Consider the following 23320-nt stretch of genomic DNA (forward strand, 5'->3'; position numbering starts at 1 on the left):
GGTACGGGAAATATTTCATTTAAGAAGTAAACAAATGCTTTGTAGTTTTTGAATGTTCGCTTTGTCTTGTGCATCCTGCAAGCTCCCCGCCTACAAATGTAAATTCAAAGCAAGAGCAAGAACTTGCATCTTTCTCACCCGGGCTACAAAAATCAGAAATTCCTGGAAGCAGCACTCCTCGTAGCTCCAACTAACTCCTCTCTCCTGAGATAACCTAGGCATCTTACCAGACATCCAGCACTGCAAATTATTCCCCAAAAATCAGCAGGAGCAACTCTTTGGAAATTAATTATATTGGGCTTGTGATGTTTGTGCCTGAGCCAAGCTCTTTGCTGAAGACTTTGAAAAATATAAAGACCACTTTTAAATTACTAAGAGGACATAAAGACTTCAGGACTCCAAACTTGGTTTGGCTCAAGGATTCAAGTATTACAGCAAGCCTTAAAGTAACAACCCCACCCTGTGGCTTTTACCAGAACTGCAGATTTTTTAGCCCACCTTGAAGCACAGCTCATGCTGTCAGGTAACTGTGTAAAGACACATGGCACGTTTTCCTGCATGCAATTGTTGGAAAAGTATTTTTATATGACTTTATCTGAGATTATAAAGAAATGGGAATTGTGTGTTTGATAAGTGATGAAACACCTTTTAGTAAATCAAGAGGATCTTTATTTTCATCTTAACCCTGCCACAAGAATATCAGAGCGCAGAAGCCGCAGCCACCTGTCCTGTACAGCGCTGACTGGCACAATTACCCTCAGTAACACTATATTCACATTTACTTATCAAAAACCGTACTCACCAGGTGAACCAGGATTTGCCAGGTTAATCTTGCCTGAAATACTAAGAAAGAATTTTGTGAAAAGAGGCTTTTAAAATGTAGTAAGCACAATAATTAATGACTTTCTATGTAAGCGAATAGCTGGCTCAGAGGTCTAAAACTCTTATCTGAAACACTGTTCCTATTTTTCCTAGGATCAGGTACTTCATTCCCATGAAATTCAGTGTTGTCTGTCCTTACAAAATACCTCGACCGATGGCATAAGGATGGAAGGACTACAAAAAATGCAAGACAGCATCAATACAAACTAACTGCCAGCTGAGCCCATCCGCAGCACAGGGACCCGAGTTGATGCGCTGTTGACAGCACCCAGCTTCAGCCAGTCTTCCAACCTCCGGCGCGACAAGATAAAAATCAGCAACAACAACAACCAAAAAAATTCTGAAGCCTAAATCAGAATTTGACATTTTAGACAACAGCCCAGCTGTTTGTGCTCAACTCCTGCGTTAGATCCGAGTAACAAGGGACTGAGGATGAGAACATGACCACGGCAATAGCCGGTTGCGTGATCCACGAGCCAGCCCAGCCTTCACCCTACGATTCTGCCTTGACAGCCCAAATGGTCCTAGCCCCCATTACAGGGAAGACACAGGATTTATTGCTGTCAAAACCTTACATTTTGGAAGATTATTATTACTGCTGGCTATCTGTCAGAAAAGCAAGGTCATTTGCGTCCGCTCGCCTTCGTGCACAGAAGACCTAATGGTCTGCTTACGCCCCAGGAGGTGACTCCTGCAGGCAGCTGCCCCCCTGTAATCACAACAGGGTATGTACGGGTTCAACTCGCACCGGCCACGGCAGGGATAATGTGTGAGGAGGATGGGCAGAGCAGCAAGGACTCTGGCACGGCCATCCAGTAAGTTCCACGCCTTGTAAGAGAGCACGCAGCACCGGGCACTACAGCCTGAGCACATACCCACCGCGTGGGTAAGTTGGTCAATTAAGAACTATACAGTAGACACCTTATAGAAGACGATAACCAAGAGTATAACGGGTCATGTGGTCTATTAGAAGTGTTAAAGACTCATAAAGGGAAGCTGGACTTGCAATCTTCCAAGCCCAGCTGCTGGATCAGCCGGATGCCACTGGATTTGGGGTCAAATAACAACAATAATTATGCTGCAGCTATAAAGAAACCCCAGTGGCAAATCCAGTGCTGAGACAAGCGTGCCAAGGCAAAGCCAGGGACGTTGGTTCCTGGAAGATGGAGAATCAGAGCCAGACGAAGCAGCCGTTGCTGTCAGTGGGTGCACAGTTGCGCTCCCGACTCCAGAGGTGGGCCAGCCCCCGGGACGTTGCAGTCCCCGATGCTACCCATGGCGCAGAAGCACCGTGGCAAGTCGGGGAGGCAGACCCTGGAGGGAGCAGCCAAACACCCCGGGAGCCGCTGTTCGAGGAGCAGCAGCATCTGTGCCCTGCTCCCGTTGTCGTGTGAACGCACAGCCATCTCGCTACGCAGCTTCGCCCTCCAGATGGTCACAAATTTCCAATGATGTTTTGAAATTTTTGTTTTCTTTGCACAGCATTTTGTTTCCATAGGAATAATGCAAGTTTGTTCAACCCTAAGAAGTTGCTTTTTAGGTACAAAAGATTACATTTTTCTCCTACAAAACAGTAACACGTAGGTGAACACAGCACAACTAACTAATGGGCATAGTCCCGAACATGGATGCTGGAGAGTCAGTAACCATCTGTACAGTGCATTTTGTTTTGCGATTGTATTAAAAGATATTGTAGCAAGTAAGTATTCTAATAATAGAACTGAATGAGAAAAAAAATATAGCTTGAAACTGCTGCGTACAGTAATTTTATCCATCTCTAAAAGCCATATTTAGCTGAACTCCAAGAACCCCACAGAATTAATGCTGTGAGTTAATACAATGCATTCTAAATGCTCGTTAGCAGTTAGATTAGCATACTTCCAGGGCCTGAACTTCAGTATTTAAGTATATGACAAAGACTACGCTGGATGTGGAAGTGAAACGGTGATGCCTGGCATCCCGTGAGCGGCCGTGCTCTCCTTGCCTTTGCTGTGCAGACCCGGCACAGCCCCAGCCAGGAGCAGACTCCTGCTGCGCCGCAGCAGCTTCCCTCCAAACCTGGGATCAAGCGAGAATAAGACATGAACAAAAAACACGTGAACAGCGAGGAGCGGGGAACGTTCAAGCCTGAAACTGCCCGAACTGCATCTTAGGCTGGAGACCCAGCCCAGCCTGGGCAGGACGGGGAGCGGGAGCCGCAACTGGAAGCAAAGCAGATGAGAAATCGTGAAACCAACAGCCAGAAGTAGAGGGAACCCGCACAGAACTGCAGGCTGTAAGGAAGGGCAAAGGTAAAAATTGGCCAGCTTAGGTTTAAGAGCAATTTAAATGTATATTAAGAACAGAAATTTAAACACATTGTAAAAACAACTTAATGTGTAGCTTTAATAATAGTAAAAGTGGTAATGGTGACGTTGTGGTGCAACAGAGCCCTAAGGCAGAAAAGATATGACTATTTAATAAAAACTACTGTCTTGTATCTAGAGATAAGTGATATGATGTATTCACATTGCACAGTAATAAATCCTTTTTTTCCCCTCTATGAATAACTAGGAACAGAGTGAAACAACACCTATTACTTTTTAGGTAGTTGGAAAAGACAGTTTTCACCCAAAGATATTAGTAAAATTGGCTAAGGGGCTCCCTGAATTGTTAAAGGTTGACTGTTTTTTTTTTTTCTTTTAAAATAAGTCTTTAAATACTGAGGAACTTTCTAAGGACTAGGAGAAAGGTAGCATTGTGTAAATATATGAACAGGGATAATTTTGAAAACATACTAAGGTGCAAACATCGATAATTTCAAAAACATCCTGAGGTGCAACACTATCATTGAGGAATTGAAGAGAATTAGCACAATAATGTAAATCCTCATAATTTCACTGAAAAGAAAATAGACTTTGAATGGTTTTCATCAAACAACATGTAAAAACAGGTTGATAACATTTCCTTTCAGATATACTGATATTTGATTGAGATCTGCCTGACATTCTGGTAAAAGGGCTGCTCTATCCAAAAATCAGTAGAGTCTAACATTAAAGAGATGAGAAAGTGGTGAATCGATAGATCTCAGTAATGTTGCTGTTAAAAGTTACTGAAACGCTTATAAGGAGAGATGCTGCAGCCATGGGACGGTGCAAGTCCAGAGCACGTTCACCTCTTCCCAACCCACGGAGCCCTCTCCTCCTCACGCTCCGAGCCTTTGCCTTGCTTTCACCAAGCACGCACGCCTCAAGTCAGAACAGACCTCCCTATAACTTCACTTTTTTAGCATCCTCTTCATTAGTGATGGCCATACATCTTCTCTTTGTACTAAAGGCAGGTTGTGACAAAAATATTATAATGTTCCATTATGTGTAAACTTCCATAAAATTGCTTAACATGAGTATCAAGCACAGGGGGAGTGCGGTTTCCAAGTATATGTTTTTGTATGAGCGGGCAAAAGGTCTATATGCCTTCAAGAAGTAATATTTGCCTATGTAAGACTGGAGACAAACTCTAAAACACAGCAACACTGAGTGGGGGATTTGGGGAGTAAAAGGCTGAATAAGCAGCTCCACAACACTGGGAAACGCAGCCCTTGGGGGCCTGAACACAACCAAAACGATGACAAAAAACCCAAACAAAAAAGGAGCATCAAGTAGCCACAGGGGAGACACGGCATGACCTTGCTTAGGGCATCGCTGAGGTCGTTCCTGGATATGCCATCTTCTATTATCCACATTGGGAGAAGGATGTTAAAAATTCAAAGGAATCCAGAGGTGAACTACAGAAATAATAAAAGCTCTGCATATGTGCCCTGCGAAGAGAGGTATGAAATACGGTTTACTTAGTTTATCAAGAAATGTCTTTCTTACACAGGAACGACAAGCCACCTTAGGCCAGATCAAAGATCTGCCTGTCCCCGTCCCCTGCCTGTACTGGTGACCACCAGCGCCCTTCCAGGGAGAGCATAGGAAGAGGGCAAGCACACCGCAGTGTGCTCTGAGTGCCCGGGATTTGGCTCCATCCCAGAGCCAGGAATTATGGCCGAGTACTTGACAGCCTGTGAAAAGATTTCTCACCTGCTGGTTTGTCCACTCCCTTTTTGATTTGATCTGGTTTGGGTTTTTTTTTTTGCATCCGCAGCACCCTGTGGCAAGGAGTTCCCTGCCTGAAAGACAGCACTGAACATCTCCAGAAGATAATTATTCTCACTACCTAGTAAAATGGTGTATTATCCATCCACATGGAGCCCTTAAAAGTCAAGTTGCAAGACCTAGCACTGTTTTTATCATACAGACCATCAACAGAAGAGTTTATCAGCCTAGTGTTACCTAGAAGACGAGACTACCTGAAAACTACTTTTTCTAACCACATCACTTTTGAAACGTGAACAGCCAGCTGACGTCATGCATCATTCCCCCAGGCCAATCTTACTTCATTTTTCTGTTGGGAACCAAATTGGTTTTGGTGCCATTCTCACAAATGGTTTTTCTTCATTTATCAAAACGTAGACATGCAGGAGCAGCAAACTTCAATTTACTGTCAATGGCAGGCAAGGGAAAAAAACCTGCTTGTGTTATTAGCTCATGCAATCCTGCTTGCTTTGCACATGGAAGACCCTCACTGATTTCAGCAAGAGCAGGACAGAGGCAAGAGAGATTTGGCCCCAAATATGCAATCAGTTTGCTTCGACTCAAAGGAAGATAAATAACTGTGCTTAAAAAAATAACATAAAACAGGGGAAAAAAAACACAGAAAAATCCTCAAGAAAGCACACATGAGATCAACTATATATAGCCTAGGCAGGCTCCTAACATATGACAATAAAATATACCGAGTATCTCTCTTTAGCATCTCGAAATTCCTTTTTCCACATCCATGACAAAATCAAAATGGTCTTCCATGAGTGCCCCACCTTCCTCACCACTAGAGCCTTTGCTCCCTTACATCTCTGCTCCTCCACTCCAGCCGAAGCCTCGTGCCACCCCCTCTCCCAGGCTTGCCTACGCTGGTCCACCCACACCTTTATTATAATGAAAAATCACACTTCTCTTTGACTTGTTCTTTCCGTAACATTCTGTATCCTTGTAGCAAGCTGATTTTAGGTCCAAAGCTGTTCCATCCTCTCATGTTCCAAACAACCATTCTTCACCTTCCAAATCCTCCTCAAAGCACTTTTCTTCTCGAAGCCCTCCCAAAATTGCTTCTTGCTGGTTGGTGCTCTTACCGCTGCTGTCTCGTAGAGGGAGCTCCGGCTTTGCAACTGCTCCCGAGGTGAAGGAGAAGTTCAGACCACAGCCCTGCTGCTCCCCAGTTATTACTCGTGGCTGAGTGGCTAGGGCTATACGCAGCGTTCCTCTAACCATCCCCCAGCTTCACTAGCTTGTGGGCAAATAAATACCATATTTAGATATTACGCCAAGCAAATATTATATGGTGGACAGCATCATACTTTGCTTTCTTCATGAATTGTTTGCAACTTCATCATTTCCGCGCTCAGGTTCAAAGGTTTTGTGTTGCCCATGACCCAAGAGAGAAGGCTACAGCTCCAAAGAAGTCTACAGCCGTGGTTTGCTGGGAGATGGCTGCACACAAGAGCAGGCTGCATCTTCATAAGCACACATTTATTCACATATATCCTTACTACAACAGCCAAGGGATCTCTTCAGAGATCTCCAAAGCATAAGATGTAACTCTCACGTGGGAGGGCTCTGGGAGAAGTAGTAAATTTAGGAGCCCCTTTTCAAAACAGGGTCTTCAAAGAACAGGTCTGTTGTAAGGAAAATAAAGAAACATCCAGAACGGCACGTTCAGCAAAAGTTTACAGATGATCTAAAAATAAAGGTGGGGCAAAAGGGAGTCATTTGAGTCAATGTATGTACTGTAGAAATTTAGGGCATGATTCATTAGCCAAAAAAATCTGAACACCCTCTGTAGCTATTTTCAAGGAGGTACATGCATAATTTATGTGGAACAAGAGTGGGCTGCAATTTCCCCCCCACTGCTTCTGCATAAATTACACCAGCTTGTAATTCATCACACTTCTGTTTTTCCTGCATGTAAGTGGTAACCTCTCATTTAACGATCACAGAAAACAGAGTCATCTGCAAAAAGGAAGGTGAAGTATTTACAGGTGAAGCAGTTGCAGGTCTGACGCATACATGTGGTCCAGAGAACTGGAAAAAGTACCATTTTCTGGTAAGGGGTTTGCTGTGTGATGACTTGTCACGGTTATTTCATTTCCAATGACCACAGTTAACAACAGAATACAGAAGTCTTTCTAAATCACCAGCGCTAATCTCGGAGAGGACCCAAAGCACAAGATTATGCAGAAGTTTAAAATATCAGGAGATTTGTCACGGAGGGATGTATTACTCAATTATTTGTTAATGGTCTAAAGCAGAAAAATCCTTAAGTGCATTAAATGAATAAATAAAACACCTTTGCTTCGAACAAGAATAAAACCCACATGAATCTGATACACAGAACAAAAGCTCCGTTATGAGCAATTACCCGGTTGACTGAACGGAGGGCAAAACGCACAGCCGTTGCCTTGCAATACAAGCAGCACGGCCTCTGTTGAGTCCACCAGTCTTTCCTCCAAGCAAAGATGGGGAGACGAGAAAATCAACCGTCTCCCAGTTGTTCGACAAGAAGCTGGTCAACAGATTGGCACTAATAAGAAATACGAAGCTGGCACCAAGACATACGCTGGGGACATCACTAATACATTTGTACCACCACATCTGACAAGAAGACAGCGCGTTAGAAACGAATGGGAAGAGAAACAGATGAGGATGAAGGAGGCACGCTGCACAGCGGGGACACACGGTGTGCACGCTACTCTTCACACCGTTCTTCGGAAGACAAAAATCAGCCAACATAACACTTATTTCAGCATTTACCATGAGAAGCAAGTTCATTATAAAAATCATAAGCAGGAGGGCTTGGATATTCAGCCAAACAGATGGGTGTGCTCTGCTCGGCAATGCTTACATCATTTTTTTCTTTTTCTTTTTTTTTTTTTTTTTTAATGTACTTTTGGGCTCTGAAAATAGTCTGTTTGACAGCAAATGCTGTCTACCTCCTGACTACTGAATATGGCTAAGAATAAAGCACCCTTTTCTAATCAGTCTCCTCTCCTTGAGGTTGGTGTTTGGGGGCTCAACATTAAGACTGGTAATTTGTGCTTTCACTTAAAAAAAAAAAAACAAAACAAAAACAAAACAAATTGCAAAAAGGGTAATACAAAGAGCAACAGTTGTCTTTTCATCTCCTTCTGCATCTTACCATTCTGCCACACAGCCTACCGCAAGTCATGCAGCTCACCCTGGGACCCTCCATGCCAGGACAGTGCCAGGACAATACATGGCTGGAACAGGCCAGGACTCTAGGATTATTGCAATAATTTTGTAAGACTTATTCCATCTTCGTTTTGTTTCATAACGTCTCTTTCTGTGGTAAATAAGGATCTTATTCTTGGCTGAGTGGTGACCTCCCTTCAAAGGTCAAAGTCCTCCCTTCCCGTCAAAGTCCATATGGAATAATTCATGCAAATCCTCAATGCTGGAACAGCAGCAGCACCTAATCCTCTGGGGTGTCACTCCCTAAGAAAATGACTTATGTTAATTTTACCTTGAACAAGAGACGCGTGACAAGGCAAAGAGCCTGAAGCAAAACCAAATGACCACCTTCATCCGAGAAGAAAGGAGATTTCTGCCCAAACCAACACCTGGCACAGCGAGCCAACATGGAACCACGGCCAAAAGGGACAGACCCCAAAGGAGCGTGAGGCATTTTTGTCATCCCAAGAGAGCCTCATGGGGAATCTGGATGAGTGCCTGAGAAGGCAGGCATGCAATAAAGGCATGTATTGTTTGGAGAGGGTTGGTTTTGGTAAGGCTTTTGGGCCAAGCAAACGTTGCTTTCTGAAGGTGTGGTCCCTGAGTAAGCTTGTCATTACCACTGAGAAAACAGGACCACATGTGCTGAAGTCAAGACTGCCAGGAAAAATCTCAGTGTCTTGCGGAAGCCTTGCAAACTGCATCCCAGGCCTGGAAAAATACCTCGGGGGAAAAAAGAGAGCGGCAGAGGTCTGACATTAAGAGTGCCCTTAAGAAGGCCATCACGTGGCAGAGAGGCAGCAGACGAGACTGGCCTTCCTGCTGTCTCCTTGTTGCCAGTATTACTACCAATCCTCTCCCTAACTCTACAGGGAGAAAGAAAAGGAAAAGGGACGAAAGAAGAAAGAAAAGAGGAAGAAAAAAAAGGGACAAAAACAGAGGAACCTGCTATAGTACCAGCTAGCGTGGCTAGGAGATGTCTAACTGCCCCCTAAAGGAAAAGAGAGAATCTTCCTTCCAGAATACCTATGAGCAGGGGTGAATAAAGTCCTAGAAGATGACAATTCTACAACCGTCACCCATTCTGGCAAGCCACTACTAACATTTTTAGTTCCTATACTCTTTGTTCTGCAAACCAGCTAGAGACATATTCTGCCTCTTCTTTCTTAGTCTCTCCTTTTTTCCCCCACTTTTCTACTTCCTTTCGCCTTTTTCTCTGCCCCTGCTTTTTGGGGGGTCTTTTTTTTTTTTTTTTTTTTAACTCTATCTCTTCACATCACTTGGCTAATTTGATGGCTGCCATCCTGTATACTGGGCAGCTCTCATTAGCCAGGGAGCAAGTGTCACAACATGCTGAGCCTACTGTCAGTTTTAAGAGAGAAATACAAGATGTGACATACAGAACGTGAGATAAAGAGAATAACAACATTCCCAGGAAAAAAGCAAACAAAAAAAATCCCACATTCTGTCCTTAGTCAAATTTAAATAGTTACTTGAGTAAGAAATTGTGATTTCCCCTCTTCCTACTCTTTTTGTCTTGTACAAAACTGGGTAACAAGGCAGCTGCTGAAATTCAGCGTGGAGGAACGAGAGGCATGCGGGGTGAGAAAGGAGACAGACAAGCCAAGGCCAGTGACCAGAGGGAGTTTTCAGAAGAGGACGAGAATGCCAACAGCGGAGTTGGAAGAGGACAAAGAGAAACAGGGCCATGAGCTGCAGGAGGCAGCACGGAAGCACTGCGGGTGAAAGCCATGGAAGGACAGCAACTCAGCGATGGGAGGCAAAACAACGGCAGAAGAGGGATATTAGTTAAAAAAGGGTGAATGTGGCAGGAAGGAAAGCATCGTGCAAAGGTCTGTTCTGGCACATGGCAATGGCCATTTACCCGTACCTCCAGAATCTCACTTCCAAACCTGCTCAGTCCTCCCTTCATTTCACAAATATCCTTCCTACCCACCACTCAACCCAGTGGTCCTGGCTCTCTCATCTCCTCCTCTTTCACCTTCTCGATGCCTTTTTAAACCCATCTCGTTCTTCACTTCTCTGTGTCTCCAACCTGACCTTTTTCTCTAAGGAAGTACGTTACATTCGGCAGTCCTGTATTCCCTCTTCCATCACAGTCCGCAGAAACGTGAAGATAAGCTTCATTACTGCTGCCACCCAGCGCCGCCACCACCAGCTCTCCCGTCTAACACCCCCAGGTCACACATCTTGTATATCCACAGCCAGCATGTCGGAGCAGCTCGCGTTATCACCCCGTGGGATGGATGTTTTCTCCCCATGATCCCAACATGTGGGGAGGGGGAAGAGGGAGGTGAAGTTGCTCCTAATGGCCCAAGATGGTCAAAGCCAAAACAGGAGAAGAATATTTAAGCCATAATTGCTACCAGGCACTTTGAAGATTAACGACTGGCTGGATGTTTAATACGTCTTGGGACATTAACCCCAACCGGTCATTAAGCCCTAAGAAATGCCTGGTGCCGAGGTCATTTTTATCACTCTAAGATGAATAGAAGAGAGGAAAAAAACCAACCCACCAGCTTACAAAATGTCTCCTAATTGGAAAATCAGTTTCAATTGCTAAGAAGAGATCACCCAAGGAACAAACACCCCTCCAGGCACAGCAGATCAGGCCAACCAGTCTATACTAAGAACTGAGTTTGGACTAGGTTTCCTTTCAGTCCTCCACATCTTCTGTATTTAAGAAGAAACCATCTCTTTTGTGGCTCAGAGTCTACAACTAGTGCTGTGCTGCTGGCTGGCCATGGAGAATCTGCCACTGGAGGGGCTCAGGAGTATCTGACCTGTCGTATTAACTGGGGGAGGCAGGGGAAAGGGATCTCTATTTCTAAGTATAACCACTTCGCTTCTGCATTATTTATAGATACATCCTTCATTTCTAAGCATGATTCCAAAAATGGCCATAACACACAGATGCTTTAGCAGAACTTGCAGCCCAATTTCAACAGAATTTTATCTCAACTTATTCCTAATACAAAACTTGCACTCATGAACTTCAAGGTACATAGAACCTTTGTCATTAAAGGCTCCAAAAACACTTCACAAAAGTTGGAGTAGAACATTTATGTATGACGTGCGTGTTGTCACCAAGAAGGTCTTATACAGGACAAAGTACTGCTGAACCCCTAAGGTAGGAAGTGAAGAATATTTCTCACCACAAGAATTTGGGCAAGCAAAATCCAAATCAAAGACATAATTTGGTTGGACAATCATAAAGTAATCTACCTTTCCCTTCGGAAAGAGACATGTAACCCTGTAGTTATCAAGGCTTACCGAAGTCACAAGCGAGGAGCTTAACTTAGGTTTTCCTCTGTAGCAGGGTGGAAGGGATTCTCCTGCTTAAACTCAGGTGTCTAAGGTTGTTTCAGATCACTCAGCAAATCCCGTGGGGCTGCAGCAGGGTGATGGTCTTCCACAGGTGCCCAGATCCTACCTCCTACCTGCCGCAGCATGCTGTCCTTGGATGCTCTTGGCCGGGAGAGCCTGTGATGTCCAACGTGGGACCAGATGCCAGAGCTGAGGCAAGTGACTCCTGTCTGTGTGTCCCACTACTGCAGAGCACACCATGAAACAGCTTGGCTTCCCAAAACCACGCCAGAAGTGCCACCTCCTCCTTCAGCATACAGATGAGTGCCCTTACAAGTCTCTCCTACCAATGGTAATTCAGGTATAAGCTTGGTTTTAGTTCACAAGACCCGATGTGTGCCCACCCAACGAGTGGTATGAGAACAGCTCTTCGTGGAAGGCGCAAGAAACAAAACCAAAGGGGCCACACGAAGCACAGTCAGCAATACTGGGAATGTCCCTAAAACACCCGTTAGGATGTAAGCTTAAGGCCACATAGAAAACCCCAAAGATGCATTTTCTTTGTAAAATGCTTATAATAATAAAGAACTAATCGTTGTAAGCATTACACAAAGAGAATCCACTATTTTGCCAGAAACACAGACCTCTACAACTTCAGCTGAAAGACAATTCCCCCCACAAAATAATCACTGCAGGAGGAGCGCTTCAGCAGGACACATTTCTTCCAGATCTGACGGGAATTTGATTACAGAGCTGCCCACGTGCAGCTCGCTGCCTCTTCTTCCTCCCAGAGAATAAACCACCGGAAATCTTTCTACAGGTGAAATGTGTAAAATTAATGGAATATCACTGGGTAGAAGCTACCGGATTATCCCAATAAAAGGATTATCTTGACTTTCAAAGAAACAACCGTTTTCAAAAGGTGTTTTCAAAATCCTGACCTGTAGTATTTTACTACGTTACCTGAATCAGGATATCAAATTTTGCAAGGGGTATCAAAATGCATTAAGTGTATTAACCTAAAGAAATATTGAGACATAGGGACGGTTCCTGCCATCCGCACTTATAAATGGAAGAATGATATATTATATAAGCTGGGAAAAAGAGTGGCTAGTTAAGCACTGAAACCATCAGTCCGGAGAACAATCGTCATAAAAATACAGATGATAGCAGAAACAGAATACAAGTAAAACCAAATGAAGATTACAGCTAGGATATTGCTTATTCTGTGCAAGAAAAGATGTCATAACCCAGACCCGAGCAGCACAAAGCCATCAGAATCCAGTATTCAGAAGTGACTCTTACTTAAGAACATTAAATCTCTTATTTAGAACAAAAAAAGGTTTTCCCAAAAACCGCGATGCTCATTGTAAAAAGCGTCAAGGAAACAGAGTGCAAAGAGGGTTTATTATTAAGAGGGAATGTGACCGGAGTGTAACTACTAAGATGTATTTTTACCCTAGTACCTTAAAGCATTTAACACGCTACGGCCCAGACCTCACAAAAAACACGTGCAAGTCGCTTTGCAAAAAGCAGAAACCACAGAGGTTGGTGTGGGACCACTCACAGACAAGAAGTTACCCGTGGGAATGCCGACCCCGAAACTCCCGACAGCCATACGGGAAGAGCACCCTTTCACAAGCCACGCGATTTGTGAAAGGTCACAAAGTCAGTTAGCGGCAAAAATACACTTTATTTGTACACATCACAGATGACTTGCAGGGGCAGAGAACTGGGGCAGGAAGGGATCTCCGTCCTTCCTCCCCGTGTTTTAAGAAAGCTTCCTTGCTTGCACCTCGAATACTGTGTTCAGTTTTGGGCCCCTCACTACAAGAAGGACGTTGAGGTGCTGGAGCGTGTCCAGAGAAGGGCAACGAGGCTGGTGAGGGGTCTGGAGAACAAGTCTGATGAGGAGCGGCTGAGGGAACTGGGGTTGTTTAGCCTGGAGAAAAGGAGGCTCAGGGGAGACCTCATCGCTCTCTACAACTCCCTGAAAGGAGGTTGTAGCGAGGGGGGGGTCGGTCTCTTCTCCCAAGTAACAAGCGATAGGACGAGAGGAAATGGCCTCAAGTTGTGCCAGGGGAGGTTTAGATTGGACGTGAGGAAAAATGTCTTTACTGAAAGAGTGGTGAAACATTGGAAGAGGCTGCCCAGGGAAGTGGTGGAGTCCCCATCCCTGGAGGTATTTAAAAGACGTGTAGATGTGGCACTTAGGGACATGGTTTAGTGGGCATGGGGGTGTTGGGTCGACGGTTGGACTCGATGATCTTAGAGGTCTTTTCCAACCTCAATGATTCTATGATTCTATGATTCCAGTTTTGATCAGAGGGACAGGGGGAGGCACGCCAGTCCTACCTATTACCCATCCCGCTTTGCCCCAAAGCACCGGGGACAGCTGGAGACCTCATTACGAGCAGCCAGAAGTTAATACAACAGACAGGAGAGACACGTTGTTACACAGACTCTCTAAACGCGTTTTTGACATCTTTTCTCAAACGTCAAGTTCTCTGACATGGATTATCAACATCGCCTTCTGATTGTTTTTACTACATTTGACTTAGCCAAAAACTGCCTTTAACGGGAGATCTTTTTAACATCGCAAGTGGCTGAAGAAGTTCCCATCTAAAATTTATTTTGCCACAGCTCTGCTTTATTATTGCTTGAAGCTGAATTTTGAAGATTATACACATCAGGCTTTCCCATATAACCCTGAAACCAACGGAAAGGAGTTAAGAAGCTATTTTTCCAACTCTGCAGGTCACCCAAGACCTAAGGATTTCAGGAAAAAGCTATTTCTGTCTCTACCATATTCTTTTCAAAGCAACGGAACATATTTTAGCAAATACAGGTTTGGAGTCCCATGTAATCATCTCTGCTTCCTCTATATTCAGCACAGACAATCGCACCGAGATTGCGTTTGACACAAACCATTGGTGTCCATAGAAACTGCATGACAGCAAATGCAGGCAGAGCCTGTGCATGGCTTGAGCTCCCAAAATCTGCTAAAACGGCTCTAGCGTGTGGCGTTACATTATAATCACACAACTGGGCTTTTGCACATTCTGTTACCGCACAGCAAAAATATTGGGGGGAAAAAATAAAATTAAAAAAAAAAAATATCGGTGAGACTGTCAGAAGGTGGGGGACGATGGGAGGTGGGAACGGAGCTGCCCAGGGCGCTCGAGCCCCGGATTTAACACAGGGTTTATCAAGTCAGGCAGCACTTCTGCCTCCGGTCTCCCCATTACAGAAAGGGGGACAGTAGGAGCACCTTGCATTTATACCGCTGTATGCTGTGCGTGCTTGTAAAGATTTATTTTTTTTTTAATGGTTACCTATTAAATATTATGCATTTGGTGTTATGCTAGTATTCTAAGCGTTACTGTAATCGTGTAAATATTTCATTGTAATAATATTGCATGAATAAAGAGAATTAGTTTTATACGTCAAACTAGAAAAATACATTTAAACAAACACCCACAGTATGTACAAAGAGACAGACAACTCCCGAATACAAGAAATTTTGGATGAGGAATAGCCAAATCCTATTTTTTATTCATACCTACGCTGCTTATGCTATTAATATCTGACTTCTCTTTTGTGACTTCAGGCTATTTTAAAAACGAAACCTTGTTACCATGGAGACAATAAGCCGGTCAGCACATCTGCTGAAGAACAGGGCATAAAATTTTTAAAAGTGAGAATTTCAAAGGCTCAGACTTTTATGAATCCGCGCCAATGACTCCATCAAATACACATAAGGGATCCTGTTAATTTAGTTAGCTGTCACCTACCAGATTTCTGCCAATCTTATCAGCTGTTACTGTGCACCAGTACCCACTAGCAGAGACTGCGGCACTACGAGCACTGGCACGCTGAGGAGATGAATCATGTTCCACCTCCACGTGCTGCACTGGCCACACTCACGGAGCTGTGAGGACAACAGCTTATTATGAATATAATCCAATGAACCTGCCTGAAAGGTTGATAGACGGCTCCAAACAAAAACAAAAAAACAACTGGGGGATTTATTTATTTTTTTTTTTTTTAAAGAATGCAATCGTGATCATTATTTGCTTGCAAACAGACACACACACACAAAAATCTTTTTCCTTTTCTAACGGAACACGAAGTGGGAACATAATTTGACATTCAATTAGTACCTTAAGAAACATTCAATTAAGCTTCCCGGTGACACAGAGATACGCAGCTACACTCGCTTTCCAGATGAAGAAACGAAACTCACAGAAGTCTGCTGGCTTCTTCGCGGTCAGATGAAGTGATGGCAGAATTAAGGAGAGAAGCCAACTTTCCTATTCTTTGTTTTATAATAAAAAAATCCATTTAAGTTTCCTTCTACTGTTATTTCACCCTTGTGAAGCTTGTCCCCCACCCACCTCCTCCTCCCAACCGTGCAAGGAGAAACCCAACCAAGGCAGGATTTTGGGGCGCCTGGGATCAAAGCAACACCGTTAGATAGGACAAGGCAGCTTTCAGGAAGGCAGATGTGCACACGTACGGGTGACAGCCACATGCCACCAGCTGTTACCAACAGGGAAGCCAAGAACGGGGGAGACGCTCCAAGTCCTTCAGCCTCTCAAGCCATATCAGAAGACAACTCTGGAAAAGCTATCAGCTGCGTATCCCGTGACTCTGACTTAATCCGCACAGGCAGCATCCCATAGGAAGTTATGGAGAGGAGAAACGTCATCTAGAAGTCGTCAGCACCGGTGAGCCCGATGGTTAGAAGCTGCTCAGATATAGCACCCTCCATCACTGAAACACGCGCAGCAGTAGCAAAGCGTGGTTCTATTTGACAGCCTTCATCGTTACAGTATTTCTCCTAATTGCAGTTGTCATTACGAGCCTCACCAAGGGTCACAACAGACCACGTCTTCCAAACCCGGCTGTGCCCATCGGTCCGATGGTTTCTCTCCAGCTGGCAGGAGACAACTCCATGTGAGCTCTCTAACCCATCGCAGGCAAATCTGGCTGTGGGGGCTCAGATAGGCTGCACCACTCGGGACTGGCACTGGGACAATCCACGGGCTCCGGCAGGGACCCGGGTACAGCCCCTACGTAGCACGCAGCCTAGACGGACACAAGGGGTGGCCTCATCTCTGTCCTCCAGAAGCAGGCTGTCTTCAGAAATCACCTCTGTGATTTGGAAATTAAATTCAGGCCACGACGACATCGGTGGAAAAACACCGATTTCTCCCGAAGCTCACAGGACCTTTTGTAAACTTACTCCATGGTGCTGTACACAAGAGAAAACTGCAAACCAGCCTCAAAGTCAAATGGTTGTTGGGGTGCGAGAGCAAGATGCTCCGCGGACATCTATTTCGGTTCAAGCATGCCTTACTTTGCCTTATTGTAAATCTACATATTTAGGTTAAATCAAAGTAAACTGGTCTTAAGCTCAGTTTAACTTCAAAGATGCAACTGTTGTATTAGCTAACTACATCGATTTAAGAAGAAAGGTGAGTTAAAACAATGTCACTCTGCCACGCAGACAAGGCTCATGTTCTTTGGAGAAAGGGCTGAATCTTTTATTCACCTGTCAAACGCTTTAACAGTTTCTAAATGCTGTATGGAGAAAAATAACGATCCAGTCCTGTGTCTAAGGAATGTTCATATTCTATGACAGTAAGTTATATTTTAGAAATTAATGACTCATCATAGAATTGAGCTCATCCTGGTAAATTACTGAAATTCTAATCTGCTCCTTTGCAGATATATATTTTATCAAGCTAATCAGCATTTGATTTTGAGAAATGCCTGGTTCATTGCATATCTAGGTTGGAATGGACAACACTACTCAGCATCATCCACCTCCTGCGTACCAGAAAACCTGTATTACAGAAGACCAAAATCTCAAGAGCATCAACTGAGGTCTCGTTTCATTCTGAGGAAAATGATTTTGAGACAAAAAAATGCAGAATTGAAGGAAGAAATCAAACGCCCATTAAAAAGTTTGTTAAGAAAAGGTCACTGAAGCTGCCTACATACAGCGCTGACGAGCAAAGACCAAATGTTGATTCCCCCTAATTCAGATCATTACTTTACAGGACAGTCAGCAAAAAACATCAACTACAAAACTCAGTCCTGTACGTCAGGCCATGCATTGCTCTCACAAACATCGGTGTACGTAATTAAGCTAACATCTGCCAGAGCCGACGAGCGACCTTGTCCACTTTGCATCTGCGAAGGCGCACCTGAGGTGGGAACTGGGCGGCCGTATGTCCCGTGTGCCAAGGGAAAGGTTTTCAGACTTTGTAAATGACAAACAAAACTCAGACACCCTTAAAGCTTCCCAAATCTGATCTACGACTATTTTTCCTTGAGTAAACAAGAAGATATCTGAATGTAGATGCCAATGTCCAGCTAGAGTCCACCGCTTGGTCCTGCAGGAAGGACACCACAATCCCGTCTCCACACACACAAAAAAACTCATCTGAAAACAAAGCAACAAAACTCTTGAAAGATTCTTACTTTTTTCTGGTCAGAATGCCATTAACTTTTTCAGAAGTTGTTACAGCTTGAGAGCTGATCTCATAACAGAAAACGCTGTTTTTCTTTTCCTGTCGATACTACATAGGAAAAATGATATTTAAAAGGGGGGAGCACAAGCACTGCCAGAGATGCAACACCAGGTGTAACGATATCTTAAAAGAAAATTGACTTTAACTTCAACTATCTCTAAATATAAGCAGCAAAAAACTTCCAGAAATAAACTGCATCTCTAAATATAACTTTATGTGAAGCTAAACGTGCTTGGACTGAACGGGTACACTCGGTGGCTTTACTTCGAAGTCTCTGGCACGAGCCGGAAAGGATTTCCACCGATTGCTGTGAGTGTTTCAAGATTTTATTACAAGGCCCTGCTGATACCGAAGAGCAGACAACTCTGTCTTTCACTTCAAGCATGTGAGTTACGGTAACGTTATACAGCGAGGCAATCCGGCACACGAGCAGAGAAGTAACCGCCCCATTAGGGACCAAACCATCGGTCCACTGCCCGACTTCAGTTTTCATTACATCTTCGGAAGTAGAGCTACTCTGACTTGACATCTCTTCATCACCTCATGAAACTTAACTGCACAACACCTTCTTTAAATGAGGAAGGGCAGGCCGAAGGGAGACCTAGAATAAGGAGGCGTTCCATCGCACCTGCACTAAGGGCTGCAGTTTGGTTAACAAAAAGCAAAAGGTCTAAACATTTCGCGCAGCCCTAGTCGGAGCAGGCAGAAGGGCTCCGCCGCGGGGAGACGCCCGGCCGAGTTGAGGAGCGAGGTGGAGGAGGAAGGGAGGCTGAACTTCCACCTCCAGCACCCCAGGACCTCTGCTCAGGCCTCTGTCAGCCCACCTCCGAGTGTAAAAGCCCCTCTCTCGGATGCTGACCTTCCCCTGGGGATCCCCAGTCCTGTCATGCAGATGGAGCCATCTACTGTGTGGCTTTTCCCTCCCAAAATTGCATTATCACATGCATAAAAGGTTTTAAAGGCTGCTGGCACACATTCCTACAGCTGCAGCCCCGGCCCCGCTAACTCACCTGGGACCACCCGCAGTAAAAAGGGGCCACCGTGGCGCTTTCTTTGGACAAGAAGTGATGCTCTAACGTGACCTTTGGGGAACTGTTGTTGTTCTTCACAGGTCACTTAACTTTTCCCAGTCAAGTAAATTCTATTAAAAAATCACAAGCAATAAAACTGACGCTACCAGAAGTCAAAGAAAAAAATAAATTGCACACACTCACAAGTCACACCCTGTCAGACTAAGTGGTGGAAATGTAAAATCTTCCAGAAAAAACAACAATGAATTATTATTACAGCATTTTGCAAAATTATAAGCATATGTTTTCAGCTGACCTACTTATTGTCTTATAATTGACTTCTGTCCCTTAAGGGGGTTCTTAAATATAATTGAGCGGCACCTGCCACGTAAGAGGAACAATTTTGCACACCCGTTCCTTGCTCAAATACTGCACTTAACAGCTTCAGCGCCAGGTTTACTCGCAGCCTTCGCCGTGCCACTGGAGACAGAGGTGCCCATCCAACAACCTGGGAACCTCCTGCACCCCAGGTCACTCCAGGACACAAGTGATCTTACTCACTGGAGGAGGTCTTATTTTTTTATACCAGCCCCACGATTTTCAGCACATACCTACCCGTTCCCGCTTGTACATCGCTCCATCCGTGCCTTCCAGTGCAGCGTTTCCCGCAGCAAGAGGCAATTACGGGCACCGCCAGCTTCCCACGCTGGAGATGCTGGAATCGGTAGCTCTGCCCTTGCTGACACACGCGTGGGACTCAGCGCGATGGACCGTCTTTGCTTATCGCCACGCGGTGTTGACAAAAATGCAAATTCAAAAGCTCGTCCAAACGTTATTCCCTTACTAAATTAGATTGACCAATGGATTGAAACCAAAAATTAAATGCAACATAATGAAAAGTCAAGTAAAGAGTTCAAATCCGGGGGACCTGCGCCTCTCCTGACACAAAAGGAAACCAATGATAAAATTCCCATCGGTATTTTGGACTTGGGCAAGAAGCTGGTGCACAATTCTTAACGCAGACGAGATCTACAAAAGATTTAAACTCTTTTGGGACGTTTGTTGGAAATCCTACTGACAGAATTGCAATTTTTTAAAAATTATACCTACAACCACCACAATGTTACTTGAAGTTAACCCCAGGTATTAGGACTTGTTTTTCCACTTATGCCTCAAAAGCCTGACTGTTATTAGGGAAAACCTCACGGCAGGAGGAGAGGACAGCAACGCTGGGCAGCTGGAACCGCTCTACATCTGCGGAGCCAAAATCCCCTGTTCTCAAAGAAAAACCACTAACTGCAAAGGTTGAGAAAACGGTCTCATTCTCGCACCAAAGGAGCAGCAGAAACACCATTGTGCAAAGGAAACGCTGTCCTGAGGAGCTGAATCACCCCATGGCGAGGAACATCACATGAAGTCCACGGGAAGGAGCAGCGAGAGCCTCACGCCGGCACGTCTCCAGCTCAGGCCCGCCGCGCTCTCCCCCAGCAAGGGGGAGGCAATCCCAGAGCTGGTTTTGTTGCTCAGCTCACACAATTCAAATCAAATCTTCTCACTGGTATCATGAAGAGAGCTACCGCGCTTGCCTGTTTAAAAGGTCTCAAGGCAGTAAATCACTGAGGACCTTTCGCTGTTTTAAATCTCGGTCTGAAACGTCACCTTAGAAAGCAATTTGTCTGCTCCCTTCTCATTTGTGGTAAGCGGGTTCCGATACGGATCAATTCATTTTACTATATATTGCACGGAACTGAAATTATATTGATGTGGTAGGTTCAGCCGACACGGCATCGTCCTCTGCCAGGGCAGCACAGACAGATGCTGGTGCAGAAAGAGCCCCGGTGCCGGCGCTGGCGTGGATACGCTGCCGGGACCCCTCGGCTGCCGCGTGGCGGGACTCCCAGGTCTGCAACCGTGACGGAAGGAAAAACATCCCACCACCCGATTTTCCTATTATTATTTGGCAGCACCCCTCAAATGTGTCACCGAACGTAAAGCAGTCGCTCGGGGGCGGGGGGGAGGTCAGAAGTAAAAGCGAGTCCCCCCCATCTTCCCCCAAAAAAGACAACAGACAAACAGACGTCGCAGCACGCAGCACTTGCAGCGCATACCACGTCCTGAGACACGAGACAGAAGAAAGTGCAAAGTGCAGGAAACGTGTCCGCCTGTTTTGCACATGGATGAGGTGTGTGACGCCGGCTGCGTAATTCAGCTGTGACGCCCAGCGCGTCTGTTTGAGGAGCCAGCTCTTCCACACGAGCAGCGGCTTTCCCCGGGTGCTGGTGCGAGTGCTTCCACGTGCAAGGTTTTCAAAATCCCACGTCGCATCCTCGCTCCCTCAGACACCGAGTGCTCCGGGTGATGCCGATTACCCTCCGTTTGCCTAAATCACAAGCCCTCAGTTTCCGTGTGAGCACGGCACAAAATCCACCTCTTGAAGCAACATTTCTGACAAGCTGAAAGATTCTCCAGGACATCTCCAAGAAGGGCCCACAGCCGCCTGCAACATCTCCTCAACCGCCACGACAGACTAACGCAGGCTGAAACTACCTTTATATTTATTTATTCTTGTTTCAACTCTAATTTACGTGGCTGAGATCACATTAAATGTCAAATTCTTACTGTGACTCTCACATCTCATTCTGCCGGTGCTGGAAACGGGGACTGCCAGCCCGACACCGCTGCGGTTCTGCTCTGGGCCAGAGCGGTGACGAGGAGACACCGCAAAGCAAAATAAAACTTCCCTGGGTTATTTATATCTCTTTCTCAGACAGACCGACCTCGCAACTTCCACATCCTGAGCAAAATACGCTTCCACGCATGACAAGCATCCCCAAATTTGTCAAGGGCCCAATTCTGCTTTCCTTGCGCTTCCTTATATTTCTACTAAAGTCACTGAGGAATCTGGGGGTGTGTGGGATACAGGTTTGTGCCCCACGAAATGTTCTACCTCCTTTACTTTTAAAGCAAATTAATAATGTTTGCTCCAAGAAGCATCTCTGAAGAGAGAAAGCGATGCTTCAGCGAGACTCGGGATGTTAGTCCTTATTTTACCAAGGGACAGCTGGCAGGCAAGGGTGTAAGACTGGAAATAGAAAAGGAAAGGGTAACTATTAGCAGGAGGCTTCATCTAGATCGCTAACGCTACTCCTGTACTGCCAGGGGAAGCAGGGCTGCTGTATAATTAGCACCGACGAGACCAAAGCCCCAAACTGAGGTGCCGATGCTCTTGAGACCTTTACAATCGGTTTTTTTTTTCCAGAAATCCTCAAGTCAGACGATCGCTAAAATCTCAGCTTCCGTTCTTTACGAAAAGTGTATTTCTTCCCCCCACTGTTACAGGGAATCACTAGAAAATCAGCCCAGCGTATAAATCGCAGCTCGGGAACCGAAGGCGAACACAACACACGCGTTTACCGGACTAAATTATGACTTCAGTCGGGTTTTTTAGGCCCCTCTCCTAATCCTTGAGCTCTCTGGGTTTACAGTTTTTTAAGCCCGGCTCTGTCCTCTGCCCAAACTCCCCCGGCTTTGGCAGCAGAGGGGACGGGCGGCAGCCACAACTTGTGCGGTCCCCGGAGCATCGCCCGGCAGCGGCAGCGTGTCCAAAAGCCGCTAAAGGCGGTGGTTTATCAACACACATCCCCCCCCCCCCTCCCCGCCCCGGCCCTCCGACCGGCGGAAAGGAGGCCGGCAGCGCGCCCCGGCCCCGCCGCCCCCCCGGCCCCGCCGCCCCTCACCTGCCGCAGGATGAAGCTGGTGGAGGTGGTGCTGCCGTCGGAGCGCTTCAGCCGGCTGCGGCGCGTCGCCGTGCCCCTCGTCACCTGCCCCGGGGGAGGCCAAGACATCAAGGTCGCGTCGCCGGCACCGCGACCGCCACCGGAGCCGCGCCCGCCCGGCCCCGCCCCGCCCCGCCCGCCCCCGCGGCCCCCCGGGCGGCACCCACCGCGGCCATGGCGGCCAGGATCGGCGGCTCCCTCGGCCCCGGCCCCGGCCCCGGCCCCGGCCCCGGCCCCGGCCCCGGCCCCGGCCCCGGCGGGTCGCTGGGCGCAGCCGGGCTGCCTGCCGCCGAGCGAGTGCGCGGTGGGAAGGGCGAGGGCGGGCGGGGGGCGGGCGCGGCCGGGGAGGTGCCGGGCGGCCCCCGGGGCGGGGCGGCCCCGGGACAGGCGTGTCCCCCGCCCCGCGGGCGGCCCCGGGGAGGCCGGGGCGAAAGCAGCCGCGGCGGGGAGCGGCCCGG

General features: G+C 46.2%; 1 protein-coding gene across 3 annotated transcripts in view; it reads right to left on the reverse strand.

Moving 5' to 3' along the window:
• CACNB4 (calcium voltage-gated channel auxiliary subunit beta 4) overlaps nucleotides 1–23083 on the reverse strand; it is a 112302-nt gene extending 89219 nt beyond the window's left edge. For all 3 annotated transcript variants that reach the window (XM_076343197.1, XM_076343199.1, XM_076343200.1), the window contains exons 1-2: nucleotides 23030–23083; nucleotides 22824–22907 (exon numbers count right to left, since the gene is read on the reverse strand). In XM_076343197.1, the coding sequence (XP_076199312.1) occupies nucleotides 22824–22907; nucleotides 23030–23038 (93 nt within the window). In that variant the 5' untranslated portion in view covers nucleotides 23039–23083. The remainder of the gene's footprint in view (nucleotides 1–22823; nucleotides 22908–23029) is intronic.
• Nucleotides 23084–23320: the final 237 nt, after the last annotated feature.

The sequence above is a fragment of the Aptenodytes patagonicus genome, chromosome 6 (assembly GCF_965638725.1).
Source record: "Aptenodytes patagonicus chromosome 6, bAptPat1.pri.cur, whole genome shotgun sequence".
In the NCBI taxonomy this organism is placed as follows: Eukaryota; Metazoa; Chordata; class Aves; order Sphenisciformes; family Spheniscidae; genus Aptenodytes; species Aptenodytes patagonicus.